Here is a 25,864-nt window from a genome sequence, read left to right on the forward strand (position 1 = left end):
GAAGAGCTCCAGCATGGACCAAACGGGAGGTATGGGATCTGATCGCTGTATGGGGAGACGAATCCGTGCTGGCAGAACTCAGTTCAAAAAGGCAAAATGCCAAAATATTTGAAAAGATCTCCAATGGCATGAAGGACAGAGGCTATAACAGGTACCCGCAGCAGTGCCGTGTGAAAATTAAGGAGCTCAGGCAAGCCTACCAAAAAAACAGAGAGGCAAATGGCCGCTCTGGTTCAGAGCCCCAGACATGCCGCTTCTATGATGAGCTGCATGCCATTCTAGGGGGTGCAGCCACCACTACCCCAACCCTGTGCTTTGACTCTGTCCAAGGAGTGGGAGGCAACACTGAAGCGAGTTTTGAGGAAGATGATTGCTCACAGCAAGGAAGCAGAGAAACCGGTTTCCCCAACAGCCAGGATCTGTTTATCACCCTGGACCTGGAGTCAGTACCCCCCAAACCCACCCAAGGTGGGCTCCCGAACCCTGAAGGTAGAGAAGGGACCTCTGGTGAGTGTATCTTTTGTAAATATTATACAAGATTTAAAAGCAAGAGTGTTTAATGATTAATTTGCCCTGGCATTCACGGCCAGTACAGCTACTGGAAAAGTCTGTTAATGTGTCTGGGGATGGAGCGGAAATCCTCCAGGGACATCTCCATAAAGCTCCCCTTGATGTACTCCCAAAGCCTTTGCAAAAGGTTTCTGGGGAGGGTAGCCTTATTCCATCCTCCATGGTAGGACACTTTATCACGCCAGGCCAGTAGCATGTAGTCGGGGATCACTGCAGAACAAAGCATTGCGGCGTATGGTCCTGGTGTTTGCTGGCATTCAAACAACATCCATTCTTTATCTCTCCATGTTACCCTCAGGAGAGTGATATCATTCATGGTCACCTGGTTGAAATAGGGTGGTTTTAGTAAGCAGACATTCAGAGGTGCCCGTTCCTGCTGGGCTGTTTGCCTGTGGCTGAACAGAAATCTTCCCCGCTTTTAGCCACGTGGTGGGGGGGAGGGTGAAGCCATCATCCCAGAGAATTGGGTGTGGGGGGAGACTGGGGGGGTGTTAGTTGGGTTTCTGCAACATGAGAACCCAAAAACTGTAGCCCCTCCTTTTAAATTGCCAACCAATTTTTAATGGCCAACCCAACGGCTACTTCGAAATAAGAAGCGATGCAATGGATAAGACAGAGTCTGTCTGGGCAAAAATTACATTGGGGAAGAAAACTAGCAAAGCCTCTCCTGCGATAGTGCTTGGGGTGTGCTATAGACCTCCGGGATCTAATTTGGTTATGGATAGAGCCCTTTTTAATGTCTTTAATAAAGTAAATACTAATGGAAACTGCGTGATCATGGGAGACTTTAACTTCCCAGATATAGACTGGAGGACCAGTGCTAGAAATAATATTAGGGCTCAGATTTTCCTAGATGCGATAGCTGATGGATTCCTTCATCAAGTAGTTGCTGAACCGACTAGAGGGGATGCCATTTTAGATTTAATTTTGGTGAGTAGCGAGGACCTCATAGAAGAAATGGTTGTAGGGGACAATCTTGGCTCAAGTGATCATGAGCTAATTCAGTTCAAACTAAATGGAAGGATTAACAAAAATAAATCTGCAACTAGGGTTTTTGATTTCAAAAGGGCTGACTTTCAAAAATTAAGGCAATTAGTTAGGGAAGTGGATTGGACTGAAGAACTTATGGATCTAAAGGCAGTTGAGGCCTGGGATTACTTTAAATCAAAACTGCAGAAGCTATCGGAAGCCTGTATCCCAAGAAAGGGGAAAAAATTCATAGGAAGGAGTTGTAGACCAAGCTGGATGAGCAAGCATCTTAGAGAGGTGATTATGAAGAAGCAGAAAGCATACAGGGAGTGGAAGATGGGAGGGATCAGCAAGGAAACCTACCTAATTGAGGTCAGAAGATGTAGGGATAAAGTCAGAGAGGCTAAAAGTCGAGTAGAGTTGGACCTTGCAAAGGGAATTAAAACCAATAGTAAAAGGTTCTATAGCCATATAAATAAGAAGAAAACTAAGAAGGAAGAAGTGGGGCCGCTTAACACTGAGGATGGAGCGGAGGTTAAAGATAATCTAGGCATGGCCCAATATCTAAACAAATACTTTGCCTCAGTCTTTAATAAGGCTAAAGAGGATCTTGCGGATAATGGTAGCATGACAAATGGGAAGGAGGATATAGAGGTAGATATTACCATATCAGAGGTAGAAGCGAAACTGAAACAGCTTAATGGGACTAAATCGGGGGGCCCAGATAATCTTCATCCAAGAATATTAAAGGAATTGGCACCTGAAATTGCAAGCCCATTAGCAAGAATTTTTAATGAATCTGTAAACTCAGGAATAGTACCGGATGATTGGAGAATTGCTAATATAGTTCCTATTTTAAGAAAGGAAAAAAAAGTGATCCAGGTAACTACAGGCCAGTTAGTTTGACATCTGTAGTATGCAAGGTCCTGGAAAAAATTTTGAAGGAGAAATTAGTTAAGGACATTGAAGTCAATGGTAAATGGGACAAAATACAACATGGTTTTACAAAAGGTAGATCGTGCCAAACCAACCTAATCTCCTTTTTTGAAAAAGTAACAGATTTTTTAGATAAAGGAAATGCAGTGGATCTCATTTACCTAGATTTCAGTAAGGCATTTGATACCGTGCCACATGGGGAATTATTAGTTAAATTGGAGAAGATGGGGATCAATATGAACATCAGAAGGTGGATAAGGAATTGGTTAAAGGGGAGACTGCAACGGGTCCTACTGAAAGGCGAACTGTCAGGTTGGAGGGAGGTTACCAGTGGAGTTCCTCAGGGATCGGTTTTGGGACCAATCTTATTTAATCTTTTTGTTACTGACCTTGGCACAAAAAGTGGGAGTGTGCTAATAAAGTTTGCAGATGATACAAAGCTGGGAGGTATTGCCAATTCGGAGAAGGATCGGGATATTATACAGGAGGATCTGGATGACCTTGTAAACTGGAGTAATAGTAATAGGATGAAATTTAATAGTGAGAAGTGTAAGGTTATGCATTTAGGGATTAATAACAAGAATTTTAGTTATAAGCTGGGGACGCATCAATTAGAAGTAACGGAAGAGGAGAAGGACCTTGGAGTATTGGTTGATCATAGGATGACTATGAGCTGCCAATGTGATATGGCTGTGAAAAAAGCTAATGCGGTTTTGGGATGCATCAGGAGAGGCATTTCCAGTAGGGATAAGGAGGTTTTAGTAGCGTTATACAAGGCACTGGTGAGACCTCACCTAGAATACTGTGTGCAGTTCTGGTCTCCCATGTTTAAAAAGGATGAATTCAAACTGGAGCAGGTACAGAGAAGGGCTACTAGGATGATCCGAGGAATGGAAAACTTGTCTTATGAAAGGAGACTTAAGGAGCTTGGCTTGTTTAGCCTAACTAAAAGAAGGTTGAGGGGAGATATGATTGCTCTCTATAAATATATCAGAGGGATAAATATAGGAGAGGGAGAGGAATTATTTAAGCTCAGCACCAATGTGGACACAAGAACAAATGGGTATAAACTGGCCACCAGGAAGTTTAGACTTGAAATCAGACGAAGGTTTTTAACCATCAGAGGAGTGAAGTTTTGGAATAGCCTTCCAAGGGAAGCAGTGGGGGCAAAAGATCTATCTGGTTTTAAGATTCTACTCGATAAGTTTATGGAGGAGATGGTATGATGGGATAATGGGATTTTGGTAAGTAACTGATCTTTAAATATTCAGGGTAAATAGGCCAAATCCCCTGAGATGGGATATTAGATGGATGGGATCTGAGTTACTATAGAAAATTCTTTCCTGGGTATCTGGCTGGTGAATCTTGCCCATATGCTCAGGGTTTAGCTGATTGCCATATTTGGGGTCGGGAAGGAATTTTCCTCCAGGGCAGATTGGAGAGGCCCTGGAGGTTTTTCGCCTTCCTCTGTAGCATGGGGCATGGTTGACTGGAGGGAGGCTTCTCTGCTCCTTGAAGTTTTGAACCATGATTTGAGGACTTCAATAGCTCAGACATGGGTGAGGTTTTTCATAGGAGTGGTGGGTGACATTCTGTGGCCTGCGCTGTGCAGGAGGTCGGACTAGATGATCAGAGTGGTCCCTTCTGACCTTAGTATCTATGAATCTATGAGAACCCAAAAACTGTAGCCCCTCCTTTTAAATTGCCAACCAATTTTTAATGGCCAACCCAACGGCTACTTCGTATGGGAAATGAGGGCGCTGCTGTTTGAAACCATTCCCACATTTTATGAGCGTTAAAGAAGCCAAAAGACTGGGGCTTACCAGGGCTGCCTGCAAGCCGAATTCTGCTGCCTGGCCCTGCGTGAGTGATCTCTCACACCAAACCGGCATACCTCCAATAAGAGGCAAACTGCGACCTTGTAATGAAAGCACATGTGCTATGTAATGTTAACTGCAAGGTTTACCGTGAAAGAGTCTACCCATTGTTCTATAAAATGTATCTTTTTAATTGCCACTCTCCCTTTTTTTCCCTCCACCAGCTGCATATGTTTCTCCTTCCCAGAGGCTAGCAAAGATTAGAAGGTGAAAAAAACGCACTCGTGATGAAATGTTCTCTGATCTCATGCTGTCTTCCCACACTGACAGAGCACAGCAAAATACGTGGAGGCAGACAATCTCAGAGTGCAGGAAAACACAATATGACCGCGAAGAGAGGTGGCGGGCTGAAGATGGTAGGTGGCATCAGCTTGCTGAAAGAAGGCAGGAGTCAATGTTCAGGCTGCTGGAGGATCAAACTCATATGCTCCAGCATATGGTTGAGCTTCAGGAAAGGCAGCTGGAACACAGACCGCTGCTACAGCCCCTGTGTAACCAACTGCCCTCCTCCCCAAGTGCCAAAGCCTCCTCACCCAGACGCCCAAGAATGCGGTGGGGGGGCCTCCGGCCACCAGCCACTCCACCCCAGAGGATTACCCAAGCAACGGAAGGCTGGCATTCAATAAGTTTTAAAGTGCTCTGTGGCCTTGTCCTTCCCTCCTCCACCACCCCATCCGGGCTACCTTGGCAGTTATCCCCCTATTTGTGTGATGAATAAATAAAGAATGCATGAATGTGAAGCAACAATGACTTTATTGCCTCTGCAAGTGGTGATCGAAGCGGGGAGGAGAGGGTGCTTAGCTTACAGGAAAGTAGAGTGAAACCGGGGCGGGAGGGGGTTCCATCAAGGAGAAACAAACAGAACTTTCATACCGTAGCCTGGCCAGTCATAAAACTGTTTTTCAGAGCTTCTCTGATGCGCACCGCACCCTCCTGTACTCTTCTAACTGCCCTGGTGTCTGGCTGCACATAATCAGCAGCCAGGCGATTTGCCTCAACCTCCCACCCCACCATAAACGTCTCCCCTTTACTCTCACAGGTATTGTGGAGCGCACAGCAAGCAGTAATAACAATGGGAATATTGGTTTCGCTGAGGTCTAACCAAGTCAGTAAACTGAGCCAGCGCGCTTTTAAACACCCAAATGCACATCCTACCACCATTCTGCACTTGCTCAGCCTGTAGTAGAACAGCTCCTGACTACTGTTCAGGGTGCCTGTGTATGGCTCCATGAGTCATGGCATTAAGGGGTAGGCTGGGTCCCCAAGGATAACTATAGGCATTTCAACATCCCCAACGGTTATTTTCTGGTCTGAAAAGTAAATCCCTTGCTGCAGCTGTTGAAACAGACCAGAGTTCCTGAAGATGCGAGCGTCATGTACCTTTCCCGGCCATCCCATGTAGATGTTGGTGAAACATCCCTTGTGATCCACTAGTGCTTGCAGCACCATTGAAAAGTACCCCTTTCGGGTTATGTACTCGCTGCTTTGGTGCTCCGGTGCCAAGATAGGGATATGGGTTCCATCTATGGCCCCACCACAGTTAGGGAATCCCATTGCAGCAAAGCCATCCACTATGACCTGCACATTTCCCAGAGTCACTAACCTTCATATCAGCAGCTCAGCGATAGCGTTGGCTACTTGCATCACAGCAGCCCCCACAGTAGATTTGCCCACTCCAAATTGATTCCCGATTGACCGGTAGCTGTCTGGCACTGCAAGCTTCCACAGGGCTATCGCCACTCGCTTCTCAACTGTGAGGGCTGCTCTCATCTTGGTATTCTTGTGCGTCAGGGCAGGGGAAAGCAAGTCACAAAGTTCCATGAAAGTGCCCTTACGCATGCGAAAGTTTTGCAGCCACTGGGAATCGTCCCAGCCCTGCAACGCTATGCGGTCCCACTAGTCTGTGCTAGTTTCCCAGACCCAGAATCGGCGTTCCACGCCATGAACCTGCCCAATTGACACCATGATGTGCACATTGCAGGGGCCCATGCTTTGTGAGAAGTCTATGTCCATGTCCTCATCACTCTCGTCACCGTGCTGACGTCGCCTCCTCCTCGCCTGGTTTCGCTTTTCTTGCAGGTTATTGTTCTGCATATCCTGCCTTGATAACGCGCACAGTGTTTATAGTGCTCATAATTGCCACGGTGATCTGAGCGGGCTCCATGTTCCCACTGCTACGGCGTCTGCGCTGAAAAAAGGCGCGAAACAATTGTCTGCCATTGCTCTGTGGAGGGAGGGGTGACTGACAACATGGCTTACAGGGTTGGCTTACAGGGAATTAAAATCAACAAAGGGGGTGGCTTTGCATCAAGGAGAAACAGAATGGCCCCCGCAAGGCTAGAACTCAAAACCCTGCGTTTAGCAGGCCGTTGATTTCACGGAGGGAGGGAGGAAGAGAGGAGAAAATGAATACAAAACAAATCTGGTCTATTTCTTATTTTGATCCACTTCATCTATCTTTATACATCTTGCTGGCAGAAGACGGTGCAGTATGACTGCTAGCCATTGTCGTCTCCTGGCTGCTCATTAGAAGACGGTGCAATAGGACTGCCGGCAGGACTGAATCGCCATGAGACGAAACTTAAAAGGGAAATGACCTGGCTGAGTCACTCCCATGTTTGCCCAAGTGCCCCGACTGACCTCACCAAGGTCAGCTAAAAGAGCACCCTGGAGTATGGCGATGATGGCTGCCAGTCGTACTGCACTGTCTGCTGCCAAAAGGCAATGAGCTGCTGCTGTGTAGCAATGCAGTACCGTGTCTGCCAGCACCCAGAAGACATACAGTGACGGTGAGCTGAGTGGGCTCCATGCTTGCCGTGGTATGGCATCTGCACAGGTAACCCAGGAAAAAAGGCACAAAACAATTGTCTGCCCTTGCTTTCACGGAGGGAGGGTGGGAAGGAGGGGCCTGACGATATGTACCCAGAACCATCCGTGACAATGTTTTTGCATTGGGATTTCTACCCAGAATTCAAATGGGTGGTGGAGACTGCATGAACTGTGGGATAGCTGCCCACAGTGCAATGCTCTGGAAGTCAACGGTTGCCTCGGTACTTTGGACACACTCTGCCGACTAAATGCACTAAGAGCATTTGTGTGGGGACACACACAATGGACTGTATAAAAACGCGTTCTATAAAACCGACTTCTATAAATTTGACCTAATTTCGTAGTTTAGACATATAGCCAAGGCACAACATAGGAGGGGACAAAGGTGACTTTAAGCCACCTTTTTGCCACCCAGATTCCACTTGCGTCAGTGGTTGGGACAGCCCCCTGATGTAAGTTAAATCTGCCTTAGGAGCTACTCTATCTTAGCATTTTCCCCCTGGCTGCTATTAAGCTGCTCTGTAGGCTAGAATGGCCACAGAGTTCTTAACAGTGTTAAGATAGAGCAAGTTTCACAAAAGGCTCAAATGAAATTGTAGTGACTTTTCCCCCTCATTATTTACATTTGCTGAGGTAGATAATAGCAGAATGAGTTTGGGGGCTTTCATGAGACAAGAACTGCTTAAGTCTTTACTTGTTAATGTAGACTCCTAAAAGACCTGATTGATTATAGTCTAGTCAGCGCTATTAAGCGATTTTCGAGACTGCGTGATCACAATGGCAAAAATGTTCGCCTAGTGATCAAAGCTAACTTTTCCTGGTAGTAGGGCAATAATGTGTGAGAGCAGTTCATCACTTTGCCATATACTAGTTCTTCTTGTACACCAGTCTAATCTGTGCTGGAGGAGACCAACTGTGGATAGGGAAACTGAGGCAGGAAGTGCCAACCATGCCACGCTTAACCAACAGTGAATGCTACAGGGAAGCCACATCCTTATGATATAGGGTCATATTATTTGTTATTTGTGTGTGTTCAAATTATATTGGGTATTTATTAGGGCTGTCAATTAATCACAGTTAACTCACGTGATTAATTCAAAAAAATTTAATCACGATTAATCACACTGTTAAGCAACAGAATACCAATTGAAATTTATTAAATATTTTGGATGCTTTTCTACATTTTCAAATGTATCTATTTCAATTACAACACAGAATATAAAGTGTACAGTGCTCACTTTATATTATTTTTATTACAAATATTTGCACTGTGAAAATGATAAAAGAAATAGTATTTTTCAATTCACCTCATACAAGTACTGGAGTGCAATCTCTTTATCATGAAAGTGCACGTTGTAGGGTTTTTTTGTTACATAACTGCACTCAAAAACAAAGCAATGTAAAACTTTTGAGCCTACAAGTCCACTCAGTCTTACTTCTTGTTCAGGCAATCGCAAAGACAAACAAGTTTGTTTACATTTGCAGGAGATAATGCCACACACTTCTTGTTTACAATGTCACCTGAAAGAGAGAACAGGTATTTGCAGGGCACTGTTGTAACTGGCGTCGCAAGATATTTACATGCCAGATGCGCTAAAGATTCCTATGTCCCTTCAACCACCATTCCAGAGGACATGCGTCCATGCTGATGACACTCGTTAAAAAAAAATGTGTTAATTAAATTTTAATTCTCCTTGGGAGAGAATTGTACGTCCCCTGCTGTTTTACCTGCATTCTGCCATATATTTCATGTTATAGCAGTCTCAGATGATGACCCAGCACATTTTGTTCGTTTTAAGAACACTTTCACTACAAATTTGACAAAATGCAAAGAAGATATCAATGTGAAATTTTTAAGTTAGCTACAGCACTCGACCCACAATTTAAGAATCTGAAGTGCCTTCCAAAATCTGAGAGGGATGAAGTGTGGAGCATGCTTTCAGAAATTTTAAAAGAGCAAGACTCTGATGCAGAAACTACAGAACCCAAACCACCAAAAAAGAAAATCAGCCTTCTGCTGGTGGAATCTGACTCAGATGATGAAAATGGATACGTGTTGGTCGCACTGCTTTGAATCATGATCAAGCAGAACCCATCATCAGTGTGAACGCATGTCCTCTGGAATGGTGGTTGAAGTAGGAAGGGACATTAATCTTTAGCAAATCTGGCATGTAAAATATCTTGCAACAGCGGCTACAACAGTGCCATGCAAATGCCTGTTCTCACTTTCAGGTGACATTGTAAACAAGAAGCAGGTAGTATTATCTTCTGCAAATGTAAACAAACTTGTTTATCTGAGCAACTGGCTGAACAAGAAGTAGGACAGAGTGGACTTGTAGGCTCTAAAGTTTTACATTGTTTTAGTTTTGAATGCAGGGGTTTTTTTTGTACATAATTCTACATTTGTAAGTTCAACTTTTATGTTAAAGAGATTGCACTACAGTACTTGTACTAGGTGAATTGAAAAAATACTAGTTTGTTTTTTACAGTGCAAATATTTATAATAAGAAATAAATATAAAGTGAGCACTGTACATTTTGTATTCTGTGGTATAATTGAAATCAATATATTTGAAAATGTAGAAAACATCCAAAAATATTTAAATAAATGGTATTCTATTATTGTTTAACAGCACAATTAATCACATGATTAATCGTGATTATTTTTTTAATCATGCAATTAATCATGATTTTTTTAATCGCTTAACAGCCCTAATATTTCTAAAATACTAACAAATCTCCTAAGTTTCACAATTTTTAATGTGAATGATTTTGTCTGAAATGTGTATTGGATATACATTACTTGCTGTTTATTATTGGCGAGTCTCCTATTTAACGTTTCAATCATCTAATCAGGGAGTAGAAAAACACCCTATAATATAGGTGGCTATATTAGAATTAAAGTGAAAAATTTACACACAACCCATAAGCCTGAAAATTATTCATCAAGACTGTTCAGTGAATACTTACAAATAACAAGGTTATTAAAAGAAAATTAAGATTGCTTTGCTAATAATTAACCAAAAAGAGCTAAATATATAATAAATATGATATGTAATTAATATTTACACCAACCCTAATATTTATGGGGAAAATTTGTCGGTATTAATGACTTTATACCTGTCAGGTATGAAAAATCTTCCAAAAATCTTTTTATTTCATAGTCGTTGATGCAAAGAAATGTATTTGTTACTCTGTAGCTCCCCAATCCAGAGAATACAATGTCAGAATCTGCAGGGACTGGGAATTGATTAAAATGGTTCACGCTTTGAAGAGCTGATACATACAGTTCCCTGAGTGCCAGAGAAAAGGTGTTTGTCTAATTAAAATGTATTCAGAGTAAAAGTCATCCTGAGGTAGAGCTCTGGCAGCATCATGTGTTTCTTGACATGTACATGCATAATGCATTGATGTGCAGGCCTGCTCTGTCTTTGAGAACTACGGCTGCAGCACAGTTGAAAATGGGAATTGATTGAATATTTTAAGCATTGTAGATGGGGGTTGTTGTAGGGGTTTTTTTAATTCTAATTTCCCATTCCTCTATTTAGCTTTCACTATCAATGCACAGCAGCATCTGCTGGTTCTGCTGTAGCAACAAAAAAGGGAATGTTTATGTAAATATATCTTTGATTTTTTGTTAAAGCAACTTCACGGGTAACACCTTTATTTCCTCAGTTGTGAGGCCAAAGCCTCCAACCCAACATCAAGACAACAGCCACAACCATTTTGCAAAGGTTCCATTGACATTTTAACAAAGAATGGTATCTCCAGTAACTCAAGTGTCTCTTTTAAAGGGATATTATTCCCTTGAATTTGTTTAAACCAATTATTTTTAATTAGAAATAATTCTTAGATGTAAATAGTGTGTTATGGTAAGCCTTACGTAACAGCCTGGTGTTAATTGTTCATGATTGTAAACCTTTTGAAGACTCCTTTTTTCTCTAGAAATCTAACTGTAGGAATCCTGTAGAACAGAGTCCATTTAAATATAGAATTGTATTTACCTTTATTTATGATAGTTAAGTTCAGAACAATGCTGGTGCACTAAAAAGCCATACTACCCTCAGGGCTGTTTATTTCAAAAGCGGTAGCATGGATATTAGTTGATGTAAAATAGAATGGAGTGAGCAAATACCCATGTAATATACATTGATTCTAAGGGGAATGCTGAATTACAGGTTTCACAATGTTCACTGTTAATGACGATTTTTTTCTCTTACAGAGGCTTAGTTCACTGTCTTACAAGTCTCGAGAGGAAGACCCGTCTCTTACAGAAGATGATGTAGGTTTCTTGAATGAAATTTAATAACTAACCAGAAGACATTTTTTTCAGACTGAGATCAGCATAAGTTGTGCATGATTAGGTGGGGTCTGAGAAAGGTGAAAATTCTCTGGAGGGAGACTAAAGCTATGGATTATTTTTTCTGTTTATAAAGCCAAAGACATAAAATCTGAGGTGTTTTAAAGTAGAACATTGCATTTTGGTTTTTCATACCTGTTACTAGGGGGTTACTGCCTTGTAAAAAATTAATGCCAATAAATAATTTGAGGCCATAAGTAGTCCAGTTGATTTCAATGAGGATTTCTGCTTAAAATAAATCAATGGCCCAATATGGCCTGTTTTTTTAAGTGCTCCCTCACCCATAGTGCTTGGGGAAGTGTAAAATAGATTTAAATCATAATAAAACCATTTGGAATATAAAGCCATCCTCTAAAAATCTATACAAGTAAAACAAACTAAGGGGATCTAAATAGGGAAGGAAGAGAAAAGTTTATTTTTAAAAAGAGAGAGGCTGAGTGTGGTCACCTCCAGTAACCCCATGAAATATACAAATATGTGTTGTCTAAACAAAAAAGCAAACACAAACTTTACAGTGCAGCACATGATCTCATATATTATATTAAAAGAGTCATAGACAGGCAGTCATCCTTGAACTTGGATTCTTTTAATTTAGTCCTGGAACTCTGTGCATGCATGAACATGGTATTTTAGGAAGTATATTAGTAGGAAAACTTTTTGTCTGTATTTCCTATTGTTTGCACGAAATAAGAGATGGGAAATATGACCACCTGGAAAGTGATACATCTGTTAATCAATTAAAAATACACCAGAACATTAATGGAAGTGTTTGCACTGCCTATGTGAATCACAGGTGCACCTGCGGCACTCAATGTTGTCTTATGATAATGCACATCTCTTGTTTCTTAATTCACTTAATCCAAATCATGAATGACCCTGCATGTGTGTGAAAGACCCAAGATGTAACAGAAGAGCTATGTTTCCATTAACAAAGGTGGTAGGCTCAGAAAACCCACATACATGAGCTCCACCCCCGCCTTATGCACTGCAGGGCTCTGCATTCCAGTCAAGAAGGGGTATAGACAGAAGTGGAACCACAAAGCTAAATCCACACATAGGGTGGAACAGTGAGTATCATCTACTTCTGCACCACATACCTAGAGCAGTGGCTGTGTGCTGTCTACTGCATTCTGGGGTTCAGGATTCCAAGTCTGGGCTCCAGGCCTTTTATGTGTGCTTGTTTGAGTACATGGCCCCTGTATTCAACTCTGTGTGTTTTATGAGATTTGGCTCTTTTTATTAATTATACCCTTTGAAAGTGCCTTTTTATGGAACCATTAATGCGCTTGTTTGCGGTTTATTATTTCATAGCTTTTCAGGCACATTAATTTTGTCATCTGCTAGTGGGAATTGACTAGTGTGACCATGGGTGTTCCCTCTCCCTGTCAGCCTCCAAGACATGCTGACAAGGCTTTGCTCTTTAACTTGTAATCCTAAATCACAGAGGTACTGATGCTGTGACCCCTGCTCAGGAAGCAATCCCACTGAAGCCAAATGAATAGGATCTGAAGCATCAGGCCCAGCATTAGCTCTAGTTTTATTTAATATTGCTTTGTCTGAGTAAATTTTGTCCTCCATTTTTATTTTCTCTTCACATCCTTGGTCCCTCATAGCACCTGTGACTACTATAGTTACAGTGCAGCCTCTATCCAAGGGTAAAAGAGTAAGCATTCTATCAGAGGATCTAAAATGACAAATTACATTCCACACACACACTGTTTTCCAGAAGCTGAAACCAGTCATCTCCTTGTCACACCCACAGTCAGCCAGAGCATTGAGAATCTTGAGGAAGAACTTACTGTAATTCTATCAACTTTCCCACGGGGCTGACTATCTTCTGTATACAGATTTGGCTACAAGGGATTATGTTCAATGGTGGTTGTTAATAAATAATGTTTTCTCCATAAAGAAAAATCGATGCATGTAGCAGCAATATACCTTTCCATGGCTGACTTCAAAACAGATTAAGGATGATGGAACAGAAATTCTTTGCTATGCTTAAAAATTAAATCTGTCTCTCTCTTCCCTAGATTTCAGCTATGTACTCTTCTGTGAGTAAACCAGGGCAGGCCATCAGAGTGCTGGATTCTACTTACACTAGTATTCAAGAAGTTGTACCTCAAAGGTCCCCATCTATTTGCAGTGGCCTCTATGCTAGCGTAAAGGACTTGGAAAACACCTCAGACATTACCGCTGTGACTCAGTCAGTGGACAGGCCAAATGGGGAGTCCGAGCCGGACTACGAAGTGGTCCAGTCAGTAAGCCAAGAGGAAGACAAGACCTTATCAGTGCCTAACACCAGCCAAGCTGTTCTCCAAGGAGAGAATGACTATGAGAGTATAGGGGACTTGCAGCAAAACTCTAGGGATATCACCAGACTTTAATTGCCCTGGCAACAAGATGATGGCAAGTATTATCAACAGGTATTTTCAACAGATTCATGTGAAACAAGAACAGGAATATTTTTCCTTTTGAACAACAAAGTCAAAGTATAAGTACAGAACAAAAGTTAAAGACAAAGAAGCAAAACATTTTTCATCCAGGATGCACTATCTTGCTGGTTTTGTGAACCTCACTAGAATGATTACATCTGTTGAGAATTGAAATTAAAAGGTTTAAAGGATCCCTTTTTGTTAGAGTTTCAAGACAATCAGTATTTGGGAAGGAATACATTTGTCACTTCAAAGTGATCAGTTCCTAAAAATACTGTCATTAAAGAAAACCAGCTTTACATTTTTAAATATTATTCTTGTCATTAGCTTCAAAATATTTCTCAAGGATCATTTGCCTTCAAGTTCAGCCCTCCTCTTCAAAGAGCAAATCTCAGATTATTTTAGCTCCATACTTCAACTCAGACTTTCTTTGCGGGGACAGGAAAAATGAGTTTAACTTTAAACAGGAGGAGCTCTGCATTTCAGTATATTAGGACTGTGAGCTCTTGCAGCCAGATGTGATAGGAGATGGAAACAGAATATTAATGTGTTCCATTCCAGTTTTATTACTGCAATGGTCTAAACAAAAGGTACTTCAGTTCACAAGTGACTTACATCAATAGTACTTGAATTCATTTTGTAGAGTCCATGTTTTTTTAAGTCAAGCTTTAGAACTTGACTGTCAGTATTAAGGACTGGTATTTGTAGGGGTTGTTTGTTGCCTTTTTTAAAATTATCTGGGAGCATATTGCTTTAAAACTGTAGCCTTAACATTTAGGTTCTGTCTCACACATTCAGACTTACACACACAGCATTTGAGCAGCTGTCGTGTTACATCTGAAGGGCTGTGCAAATGGATGTCCAGTCCACATTAACGCAGCATTGACCTCATCTTTAAGAAATCTGCTTCTTTTAAGTTACTCAACTTAAATGTAATCAGATCAAAATGTAAAAAACATATTTTTTTATTATGAGAATTTATTTACTGGGTGTGGTACATGGGGGTTGATATTTTAAGTTTTATGCTTACTTCCTAACAAATTTTCCATGTTCAAAAATATTGTACATTAACTTTTATGTAACAAAAAAATTATCCTGGTTTTAAAAACATTACCTATTAGTTGTAATAGAAGCACATAAATGAATACTTTAATTGTTACTAGGCTTTATCCAATTTCTAAGCAGGTGTGTAGAACATGCCTTGCTGTTTTTTCAAAAATCTAAATCATTCAGTCTGTGCAAAGACCACTTTGTTAAAAGGCAAAGAGAGAAAAGAAGAGGATGAGAAATGTTCAGGGAAAGCCCTGGTGCTCACCATTCCTATACTAAAAACTAATGGGAAAAGAAAACAGCAAGGGAGGAGAAGAATCTCTTGGGATGAGATGGTAATTGAGCATTTTGGCAACCAGTTTTAAAATAAGTATCATTCCAGAGAATTCAAGTTACATGGTTACTAATAAAAACAAAGGATATGGCTTAGAGAGATTAAATAGATAGGTGTTTTGCTGGTTCTTTTGTTTCTTTCAACACACCATAATGGACCACACTAAGAACACAGGAAAATGCACCACATCTGGTATATGTGTGTGTGTGTTATTTTATACACACAAACACAGCTGCAAAATTTAAATCCAAATTTAAATTTCTTCTTCTCCCAAAATTTGATAGTGTTCAAATCCATGGGACATCTCATGTTCGTATATGCAATATTATATAGTGTGTGTTTGAAAATGTTTGTTTTTGCTTTAAAAAATAAAAGCAAAAAGATATGCATACACTGAGACTGGCCCAGTAATAGCTGTAATAGCCTATATCTGTTTCAATTGGTATTAAGCAATACTGGTATTTTTTACCAGGGATGTATCAAATCTAACTGGGTATTTTTGTAACTTATGGGCATAGTAAATACTTGGTCTCATAAAGCACTACATACCAAACATGAATTTGTTTAAAAACACACAGTTATAAAAGTGATTATTTTAAACTTTAAGCAGTAAATTCATTCATTACTATACAAGACACATTAGAATTATTTTGTGAAGCAGTGATACTTTTCAGTGAAATCTTGCAGTATCAGAGCAATGAAAACTTTCTGGATCCTGACCTCCCACTCACTCTGGGACATTTGGGCTGTGACTCTTCGTGCACATGCAGAGGCAGTTCAGACTAAGCCACAAGTATCTTGGGCCTGGCTCAAAGTCCTCTCAATGCTTTCATCCTTGTACCAGATTGTCTGCCTCCAGTTCATTGTTTCTGCCTCTTCCACCTTTCAAAGCTGATTTTGGGGGAGCAGCAGCCACAGTCTTTTCCCCCTATTTTCCCATTTCCTTTCCTCAAAAATTTTGGAGGGATCCTGCTGGGATCCTTCTTTGCCTATTCTTCCCACCCTCCTCATGGCAGCAAAGGTCAAGAGGCATACGATTTGTAAGGAAATCTTCTCAGGAGCCACATATGGGGAGATCTGCCAAGACTACTCCCTAGGGGGCTCAGAGACTGGGGGCTAGTTGGGGCATTTATATCTCTTCACACCCCTGAGATTCCTTTGTGGGGATGGATCAGTGCGCTTCAGCTGTTGGAAGCCAGCAAACAGAACACTCCTCCCTCATGAAGGACTCTTTGGGGCAAGTCCAAAATTCCCATTCAGCCTCCAGGTCCAATCCACCTTTAAAGAGAAATGTGCCAGGGTCCCATCCCAAGTTCTTACCTGGATAATGTAATCACTTGACAAGGAATCTGGCATCTCTTCTCACTCTTTTCCAAGAGTAAGATCTGGACTCTCAGTGATGCTTCCACTGCACTTCCTCTTCAGCTGTATATTGGATGAGGGGAAGCACCAGAGCTCAGCAGCATCCTTCGGCAGATGTTTCAAACCAGGGTCATAAATAGATTAATACTAGTATTTGTAAGGCAGAGGGACATGCTTTGCCTGGCCTTACTTCTCTCTCCTTTTCCCTTAATTCCTCCATGCTCACTACGTCCCAAATGTCTCATATTAGGGGTGAGGTCAGTATCCAGAACATAATATTTGCTATCTAATGATTTTCTTTCTACGGCCTGTTCTACACTTTTAAGTTTCGCTGGCATAGCTATGTTGGTTAGTAGTGTGAAAAAAATCACACCCTAATCAGCATAGCTGCATCAGCAAAAGCCCTAGTGGAGATACCAGCAAATACCTTTGGCTGGAATCACTAATTTCTTTCAGGGAACTGGTGTAAACTATGCCAGCAAAATAACTTTCTTTGTCAGTATAAACTAATATCTCACGATATAAACTGTCTCTTCATTAGGAGCTTTTGCTGAGTTAGTTTTATCCAGCAAATCTTTTCTAGTGTAGTCAAGGCCTAAAACTGATCTCTCCTCCAGCCACAAAGATAAAGCCACAGAGTATCTATATAACATCCTTATTGAGGCCCATGTACCTAGTTACCAAAATAATCTAATCTATTCATAATCTGATCTACTGATGAGTATTCAGTGTTTCCATACCACTTTGTAAGTGTTCATTTAGTACAGAGGTAGAGAGGATGTGGCCAACCCCTGAAGCCTCTTGGACAAGTCAGAACTGACTCTGCAATTTGTAGGAAGAGAGGAACACAGACTAAATGTCTTGGAAAGTCAGAATGGTCAGGCCCAGGATGGGAATAGCCATGTCACAATCTTTCCAGAAAGATAGATGTTACAACAAAGCCTTGCAATGAAGAATTATTGATCTTCTTTTGTAAATCTTTAGTGATCCAGTGAGCTTTCAGGCCGGGAGCGTACTGGGTCTACATCTGTCTAAGATTAATAGTTGCTCATGGTCTTTTGCATAAAAATCACTTGTAAACTTGCTCATATGTAGCAGGGTGAATAGTATTAGAAAAAAATGGCAGGAGGGAAATAGGTGCTGTGATTCAGACTCTCATTGGTCACCCAAAGCTGAAATCTTCCACAGTAGCAGTTGGCTAAGTGTTAACTGCTGCATCCTTCAGGACATAACATATTGTGCCTTTAGGAATCCATCTTCCAAAGATTCTTCTGGGCTGTATACTTTTCCATGGATCCCTGCACAGCTCCTGCTCATACTCTTGCTCAAAATTCTGTACACCTAGTGTTCTCTGTTGTTAAACCTTTTAATGGTGCTTTTTAAGATGCTGGATAAATGGTTTCAATGTGCTTTCTCAAAGCTGAAATGTAAAGCTGTGACATACATCATTCTCTGTTGCAATGTGTACTTTCCAGAACTTCGCTTTAGCAGTATTATTCTAACTGCAAAACTCTCTAGCAGTGCTTCCTTTTTTCTCGTCAGCTCACACAGATTCAAAATGGAGTCTTCACACCTCACAAGTCAATCAGTGTTTAAAATCAGCCAGTCAGAGCCAGTGCCTTGGCTGAGGCTCAGTTGGACACATGAAGGTGTGATCTGTACATTATGGGGTTGGAATAATATATAAATGGGGCCCAGTTCAGGGACTCACCTCCCACTCCCAATTCTATATATACATTTTACTTTGTAATCTATCTAATGAAATATAGTCCTGAAACATAAATTGAATCGGAGTCAAATTCTGAGGTCCTTTCTTTGCCTTTAAACAGGCAAACTCTAATTTAATTCAGATTTGAATCACTGACTTCAATTGGAGCATACCTGAGTAAGGCTATTGGACCTTGCCCAAATGAAGAACTTGGCATTTAGCTTCTTGTAAAATACAATTCAGAAAGAATGACTCAGCATCTAAGACAGTGGTTTGTTGCGCTGTTACAGACTACAAACCAAACATTGTTCTTAGGGAAAGAAGCTCAACTTTTATTGACTTGGATGAGTATTGCAACTGCTTACACCAGTGCAGAAGTTGGTCCCTACTGTCTCTCTATATGTAGGTAGTGATGGAGGACATTGTGAAGGGAGCTCTCAATCTGAAGAAAGGCAGGAAGATATATTTCAGCATCCCTTCCCAACTAGCCATAGCTTTTAGTGATACAGGAATTGATAGATTCATAACACTGAAGAGATAAATGGGACAAGGGAATTCCCACACTCAGATAATTATCTGAAGTCCCTTCCTTGCAGAACAGAGAGCTCCATCATATATACCGTTGAATGGGTCAGTATGGAAGAACCCATGCTCATAATTCTTATGTTCCCCCCCCTCACCCCAACCTAGAAACATGCAATAGATTTATTGCCTAAGTGCCACTTTTTCAGTAGTGCTAAAGCATACCAGGTGCACTGGGCATTGTGCTTCTCTTGAGGGCTAGTCCAAACATGAATGGTGATTTCTGATGTGATCAGTTTCTGATGTGACCCAGTGATCAGTTTACAAAACATAACTGCACATCTTGCATATGTAAACGACTGGTCAGTGTGTATCATGCATCTGTCCTCAATCCACAGAGGACATGAGTCGGCTACAGTGCCTGGCTGTCTAATTCAAACTATAACAACGCATGCTTTTAGCTCTGGAGGGCCCCAGTTCAAACCCTTGCCAAGCTGGAAATCATCACACACAGGCTGACAAAGTGCCTGCAGCTAAAGATATAAACAGATCACTGTTTCTGCACAAGAGTTATTAGGCTGATCTTCTGTACATGCTGTGTCCTGCTGTTTACTTTCTAAACTTATGGCTTTCATTTATGTTCTTTTTACCCTTTTAATAGTCGTTGCTTACAAGTTTTGTATATTTAAAAACCCACTGGCTAATTTTAACAAGCATGAGTACATGTTTGTAATAGAAAAGATAAAAGGAGACTCTTTGGTTTAAAGGGCAGCTATGTTCAAAGGGTAGCTGTGTTATTTCTTCCTGTTTGTATAAAAATAACAAACTGTTCAGATGATTGGAGGGTACTTAAAGTTGATTTTGTTTTAAAGATTCCATTATTTATTTTATTTGGGATAACTTCTTTTCAGTACAATATAATGTTGCCACCTCTTGTGTTTTATATGAATCTTATAAAATTTAGTATTGGGGAGGTGGGCGTTCAGTGTCTCCAGCTCCTAGAATCCTGTGATTACTTGAGAATCTCACCTTTTTAATTTTTTAATGAAAATTTCTAATGCCTCATACTTGCAGAGAAAAGGTTGAAAACATGACAAAAGTGTAACCAAAAGGGTCTACAACCCAAGACACAACTTTTATTTTTAAAAAAGTCACTGTTTTTTTAACACTGGGAGTTGGCAGTGCTGAAGCTCTGACTTCGTAATGCCCTGAAAGAGACTTAAAGTATTTCATTTCTGGCTTTCACTATAGGTTGGGTTTGTAACATCTATCATTTATGGAGCTGTTTGGTTATTGGTGTTTTTTGTCACATTGACAGAAATCAGCATTTTAACAACACTTCAGTCCTTTTTGAAATATGGCTTAGCTGTCAGGGAGTATGGACACTGCATCAGATTGAGAATTTAGAGTGGAATTTTCAACAGCAGCTAATTGATTTAGAAGAATGGGCCCTATGCTCCTAAGTCACTTAGGTCCTTTTGAAAATCACAGCCTTAAGGACCAGATCCTGCAGATCTTACTCAGGTGAGTAGCTGTCACCTCAGCAAGCTGCTCAGCTGATAAGCAAGGATTGGTGAAACATAAACAGACCATATGATAAAAAAGTATTTTAAAAAACACACCTAAGGGGACAAGAACTTTTCAGGCTCTAGCAAGCAAGTGCAGTCTCTCAAATACCTGAGGACACTTGCATTGTGCTTTTATCCTTGAGGCTATATCGGAACTATTACTTAGCCCATTTCCTCAGGGTTTTCCTACAAGCAACCAGCTCCAGTCTACTGCTCTGGCTTTGCACAGGCAACCGAATTTTCCTAGTAGCTGCTGATTTGGCACCTGTGTCTCCCTTAATTATTTCCATCTGGGCCTGTCTCTTCTCCTGGAAGCAGCTGTTTGCTTCACAAGCTTTAACTCATACCAGGAAAGCTAGCTGATCCTCCTCAGGCAGACCAGTTTTCCAATTTAAAGAAAAGGGTGTTGAGAGTCAAACTGCCAAAACAGAAAGGATGGTTTCTTCTTAGGGGTGAAATGTAGAATGCTATAGCAACTGGAAGAAGAATAAGAAAAGGAATGACAGGTAAGTTTCATTTATGTTTCAGCCATATCACAAAGATGTATTCCTCCCAGGAAAGATTCCCCTAGCAAGAGAGACTGCAGTTCAAGGGGAACATTCCCAATGCTTATGAAGAGATGAATGCAGCTCCCCCATCTCTCTTCGGGAGTGTTGCTCCTGAAGGTTTCCGTAAGCCAAGGGTTCTCAAACTTCATTGCACTGCAACCCCCTTCTGACAACAAAAATTACCCCAGGACCTCAGGAGGGGGATCAAAGCCTGAGCGCCCCCGAGCACCGCCACCCCAGATGGGGGGGGATCCCAAAGCCTGAGCCCCACCACTCCAAGCGTGGGGGAGGAGGGGCAAAGCCCAATGGCTTCAGCCACAGTCAGGAGGCCTGTAACCTAAGCCCCGCTGCCCAGCTCTGAAGCCTTTGGCCCTGGGCCACAGCAAGTGTAAGCCAGCCTTGGTGATCCCATTAAAATGGGGTTTTGACCCACTTTGGGGTCCCCACCCACAGTTTGAGAACCGCTGCCTTATGCAAAAAGAGGCAATGCCAGGAATTCTCTCCTCCCTCTGCCCCATGCAGTACTCTGCTAGCTTTTTTGAAGAGCCCAGAAAAACAAACAAAAATTATGAAAACCTAACTTCTAATTAGTCAGCACTGTATGGGAAATCTCAAATGGACAAATTTTACAATTGTAGTGATGGAAATCCTATTTAACCACTGCCTCCAAGGTGGTGATCTGCACAGTGCACTAATGGACTGTGACTGAAATCATAATTGGCCTCTTTGATTTCAGTAGGATTATTCGCAAAAGTAAGAGTTGCAGGAGCAGGCCCTTAGATACAAAACAGCTAATTTGTGTTTCTGTGAGTATTCTGTGTATTACAACTGAAGTGATAAAAGGTTCTTTATTTCTCTGACCCTAGTCTACAATCAATCATGACTTCCACTGCACCAAATAGAAATACGGAGTTTAGTGGCTATTACAAAAGAGTATGCCTTGGTAATAATTCTCCAAGGATTTGCTTTAAAGCAGGTGTTATAGAGAATAGCTAGGCTTCAGCACAAAAATCTTAAATTATGTACGAGACATCATATTCTTAAAGCAAATGGGGTTTATATTTGTAATTATAGACACTTGTTTTTAGTTTAACTATTGTTCTAAAATGGAAAAACATTTTTTATTAAAATGATTTCCTCGTAATGGTCTATTAAGGAACAAATAGTGTTTTCTGGGCTATAGTTGACTTTTGTCACTGAGAAGAACTGCAAAAATTATCTAACCAGCCTGATTTGAAAATGAGATGATTAGAACTGTATCCGGCTATCATATCTAGGACTAGATACAGAGAACATGTTAAATATACGGTATGTAGTTCAGATGCAAGGATAGTGAGACCTTTAAAGAAATGATTGTAATATATGAAAGTGCAATCAGTGCATGCAGACTTCCAAGATGGCAGCATCTGAGGTTTCTTTGCAATATGGTTGGTGATTTGGCTTGCTACCTTTGAAATCAATATAGTTTTATTCACAGAACCAGCAAGCAGTAAAGTAGGTTAGTTTTCAGAAATTATGTTCCATAAACTGTAGCTTGGCTGTAATTTCAGGGCCTGTACCATTATGAAAGTAATTCAGATCCAAAATACTAAGTTGTGGTTTTGTAAATTGAAAAATGACATGAAGTTCCTTTCAACTTGGGGTGGTTTTTTTGTAGTTTTTTTTTGGTGGTAATATGTATGATCTGGTGTAATCTAGCTCTGCCATTATTCTAAGAATGTGCATTTGATGTTTCTAGCCAATTTAGCTTTTGGCTGCTGAAAGCACAGTAGGTAATTATGGTTATTTACTGTAAATATAGACAAGTTGTATGTAAATAAACTTTTTTGCCCTGATGTAACTTAAGTATGAGACAAGTTATGTAAAAGTAAGAACACAGGTCAATAATTTAAAATATAGGTTTTAATTATGTACAGCAGTACCCTAATCCTTATTTGTTTATATGCAGGTGAAATCTTCATATTCTGTACTGTACTCTCTGAAAAGCTTTTAAAATAGGCTCTGCCATTTTTCTGATTCATATGATATTTGCATATCGCTTTTGAATATATTGGTGATCCGTGTAAACAATGTCAAACTGAGTAATGTTTCACATTGAAATGAAATGAAACACATCAAATTTTAAAAATCGTAGGGAAATTCAGTCGATTGAAATTCTATACAAATTTAATCAAAACTAATAACTACAATAAATCAGTTTTGTCACTTTTTGAAAGTGTCTTTTTTTTTCTTTTTCTTCTTTTTTAACAAATATTTCCACATTCTTTTTGCATCCTGCTCCTGAAGCCTCTGAAATCCTCATTGTTTGATGGAGTCTTTTGCTATTGATTTCAACCAGAAATATTTTGGGCTGGCCATTCAATCTGATTATTTAAAGGGAGACTCTGACACTCTTACTCATGTTGAGTAACACTTTGTGCCACAAGGCTAATCTTGTAGAGAGTTGATATGTGTGTACTTCCATGCATTGCACGTGGTCCCACTGCAGACACAAATGGTACCACCAATTTCAGTGAAATCAGGTTATTGGAATTTGGCTGTTAAACTTTTTAACGTGCAGTTTTTCAGTATTTTTGAAGAGCAACGATTACCAAGTTTGTGCACCATATTCTGATGATGCTGTAAAATTTGATTTTCTTTGCTAAAATGTGTACCCAGGGTAACATTGCAAAGCTCTAGTTGCGTCAGAATACATTTTTTTTGTTTTTTGTTTTGGGTTTTGTTTTAGTTCTGAAAACTTGTAACTTTCACTGTTCATAGATGCTCAGAATTGGCATAAGGAATGCATAAGGAAAACATTTTAATGGTACACTTCAAAATATTTTGAAGTGTTATCTTCATACTTGTACTCATAGCACGTAGTCTGTCTTTGAGAAACTCGCAAAAATTGATAACATGTTAAGTAAGTGTCTGATTTCGCTGCCAATAATTTTGTATTTATTTTACATGTATTTTTCACATTTCAGAGTTAAAGTACAAATCATGCAAGGTAGCTAGCCAAGACTCACTTTAGAAGGGAAAGACTGAAGGGGAAGGTATTACCATTTCCAATGTTAAGATAAAGGGATTAATTTTAATATATTCAAAAACAGAAATGAGTTTCCACTAGTCTGGTATTTACTATTCCAGCCTTAAAGGTACCTAATGAGGAATGGCTGCCTTCCAGCATACGGACCTTATCCTGTACATAAGTAGTCTCATGAATTCATCTTGGAGATGCAGAACTACTCACCAGAGCTCTTATAACAGGCCTGTAGAGATATTTGTAGCATTTGATCAGACAGACTCATCAAAATATTTTTGCTAATCAAATGTTTAGTCTATTGTATGTCTATGTGTTGCATTTAAAAATAAAACAGCCCATAACCACCCAGACTGTTTCTATGGCTAATCATGAGGCATTGTTATAACTTAAAATCATGGACATCATTGTCTTAATACAGTTAGACATGCCCAACTACCTGAATGAAGCTTTTGATCATGGAATATCAGCATTCCACCTAGCTGAGCAGTTTGTGATTTTCCTCTTGCAAAATCATAGAAATGTAGGACTGGAAGGGACCTCAAGAAGTCATCTAGTCCAGTCCCCTGCGCGCAATGCAGGACTAAGTATTATCTAGACCATCCCTGACAGGTGTTTGTCTAACCTGCTCTTAAAAACCGCCAGTGACAGAGATTCCACAACCTCCCTAGGCAATTTTGATCCAGTGCTTAACTACCATGACATGAAATTTTCCCAAATTTCTAATCTAAATTTCCCTTGCTGCAATTAAGCCCATTTCTTCCTGTCCTAGCCTCAGAGGTTAACAAGAACAACTTTTCCTTGTAACATCCCTTTATGTACTTGAAAACTGTTAACATGTCCCCCCCTCAGTCTTCTCCAGACTAAACAAACCCAAGAATCAAGCGCTCTGTGTGTGGGGAGAGGATTTTAATTTTGGATGTAATGTATTCTGTTATATGAAAGCTTGTGTGTGTCATCAGAGATTTTAATAAACAGATTTTTCTAGTCTTCCCTTTTAGGCACCTTATATAGACTGTCACCATGGTGTCTAAATGCAACGTTAAAGACAACACTGAGCATGCCCTAAATGGCAAAATTCCCAGCCTTCTGTGTTCCCTGTGTGATGGTTTTGGTTTGTTCTTGTTTTGCTCTTTTCTTCCTAGTTCAGAGGTGTGCAAACTATGGCCCACAGGCCACATCTGGCCCGTGGGACTCTCCTGCCCAGCTCCTGAGCTCCTGGCCCGAGGGGTCTCGCCCCCGGCCCCTCCCCCACTGTTCCCCCTTCCCCACAGCCTCAGTGCGCCATGCTGCCAGTGTAGTGTATTAAACTTCTCCACGTAGGAATGTGCTACTGGTAGCAGATATGGAGAGCAATTTACTATACTACACTGGCGCAACGCTCCGGGTGGCTGGGCAACGCTTTGGGCAACATGGCTGTAGCGCCGCCAGCCACCAGTGCTCTGTGCTGCGCGGTAAGGGGGCAGGGTGATTGGATAGAGGGCAGGGGAGTTTGGGATGGAGGTCAGGGGGCGGGGGTGTGGATGGGGTTGGGGTGGTCAGAGGGCAGGGAACGGGGAAGTGGGGGTTTGAATGGGGGCAGGGGTCATGGGGGGCAGTCAGGAAGGAAGGGGGGTTGGATGGGGTAGTGGGGGGCAATTGGGGTGGTCAGGGGACAGGGAGCGGGGGGCAGGAGTCTCGAGGAGGCCGACGGGAGTGAGAAGCAAGGGGGGACCAGATAGAGGGAGGGGGCACAGCCTCCCCTAACTGGCCCTCCATACAATTTCCGAAACCCGATG

General features: G+C 41.0%; 1 protein-coding gene across 5 annotated transcripts in view; it reads left to right on the forward strand.

Annotated features, from left to right (window-relative positions):
• PAG1 (phosphoprotein membrane anchor with glycosphingolipid microdomains 1) overlaps window positions 1–23,274 on the forward strand; it is a 191,241-nt gene extending 167,967 nt beyond the window's left edge. For 4 of the 5 annotated variants that reach the window (XM_043507679.1, XM_038392916.2, XM_043507677.1 and 1 more), the window contains 2 exons: window positions 11,403–11,462; window positions 13,571–23,274. In XM_043507679.1, the coding sequence (XP_043363614.1) occupies window positions 11,403–11,462; window positions 13,571–13,924 (414 nt within the window). In that variant the 3' untranslated portion in view covers window positions 13,925–23,274. The remainder of the gene's footprint in view (window positions 1–11,402; window positions 11,463–13,570) is intronic. The other variant, XR_006278747.1, reaches the window with a different exon arrangement.
• The last annotated feature ends 2,590 nt before the right edge of the window (window positions 23,275–25,864 follow it).

The sequence above is a fragment of the Dermochelys coriacea genome, chromosome 2, assembly GCF_009764565.3.
Source record: "Dermochelys coriacea isolate rDerCor1 chromosome 2, rDerCor1.pri.v4, whole genome shotgun sequence".
NCBI lineage: Eukaryota > Metazoa > Chordata > Testudines > Dermochelyidae > Dermochelys > Dermochelys coriacea.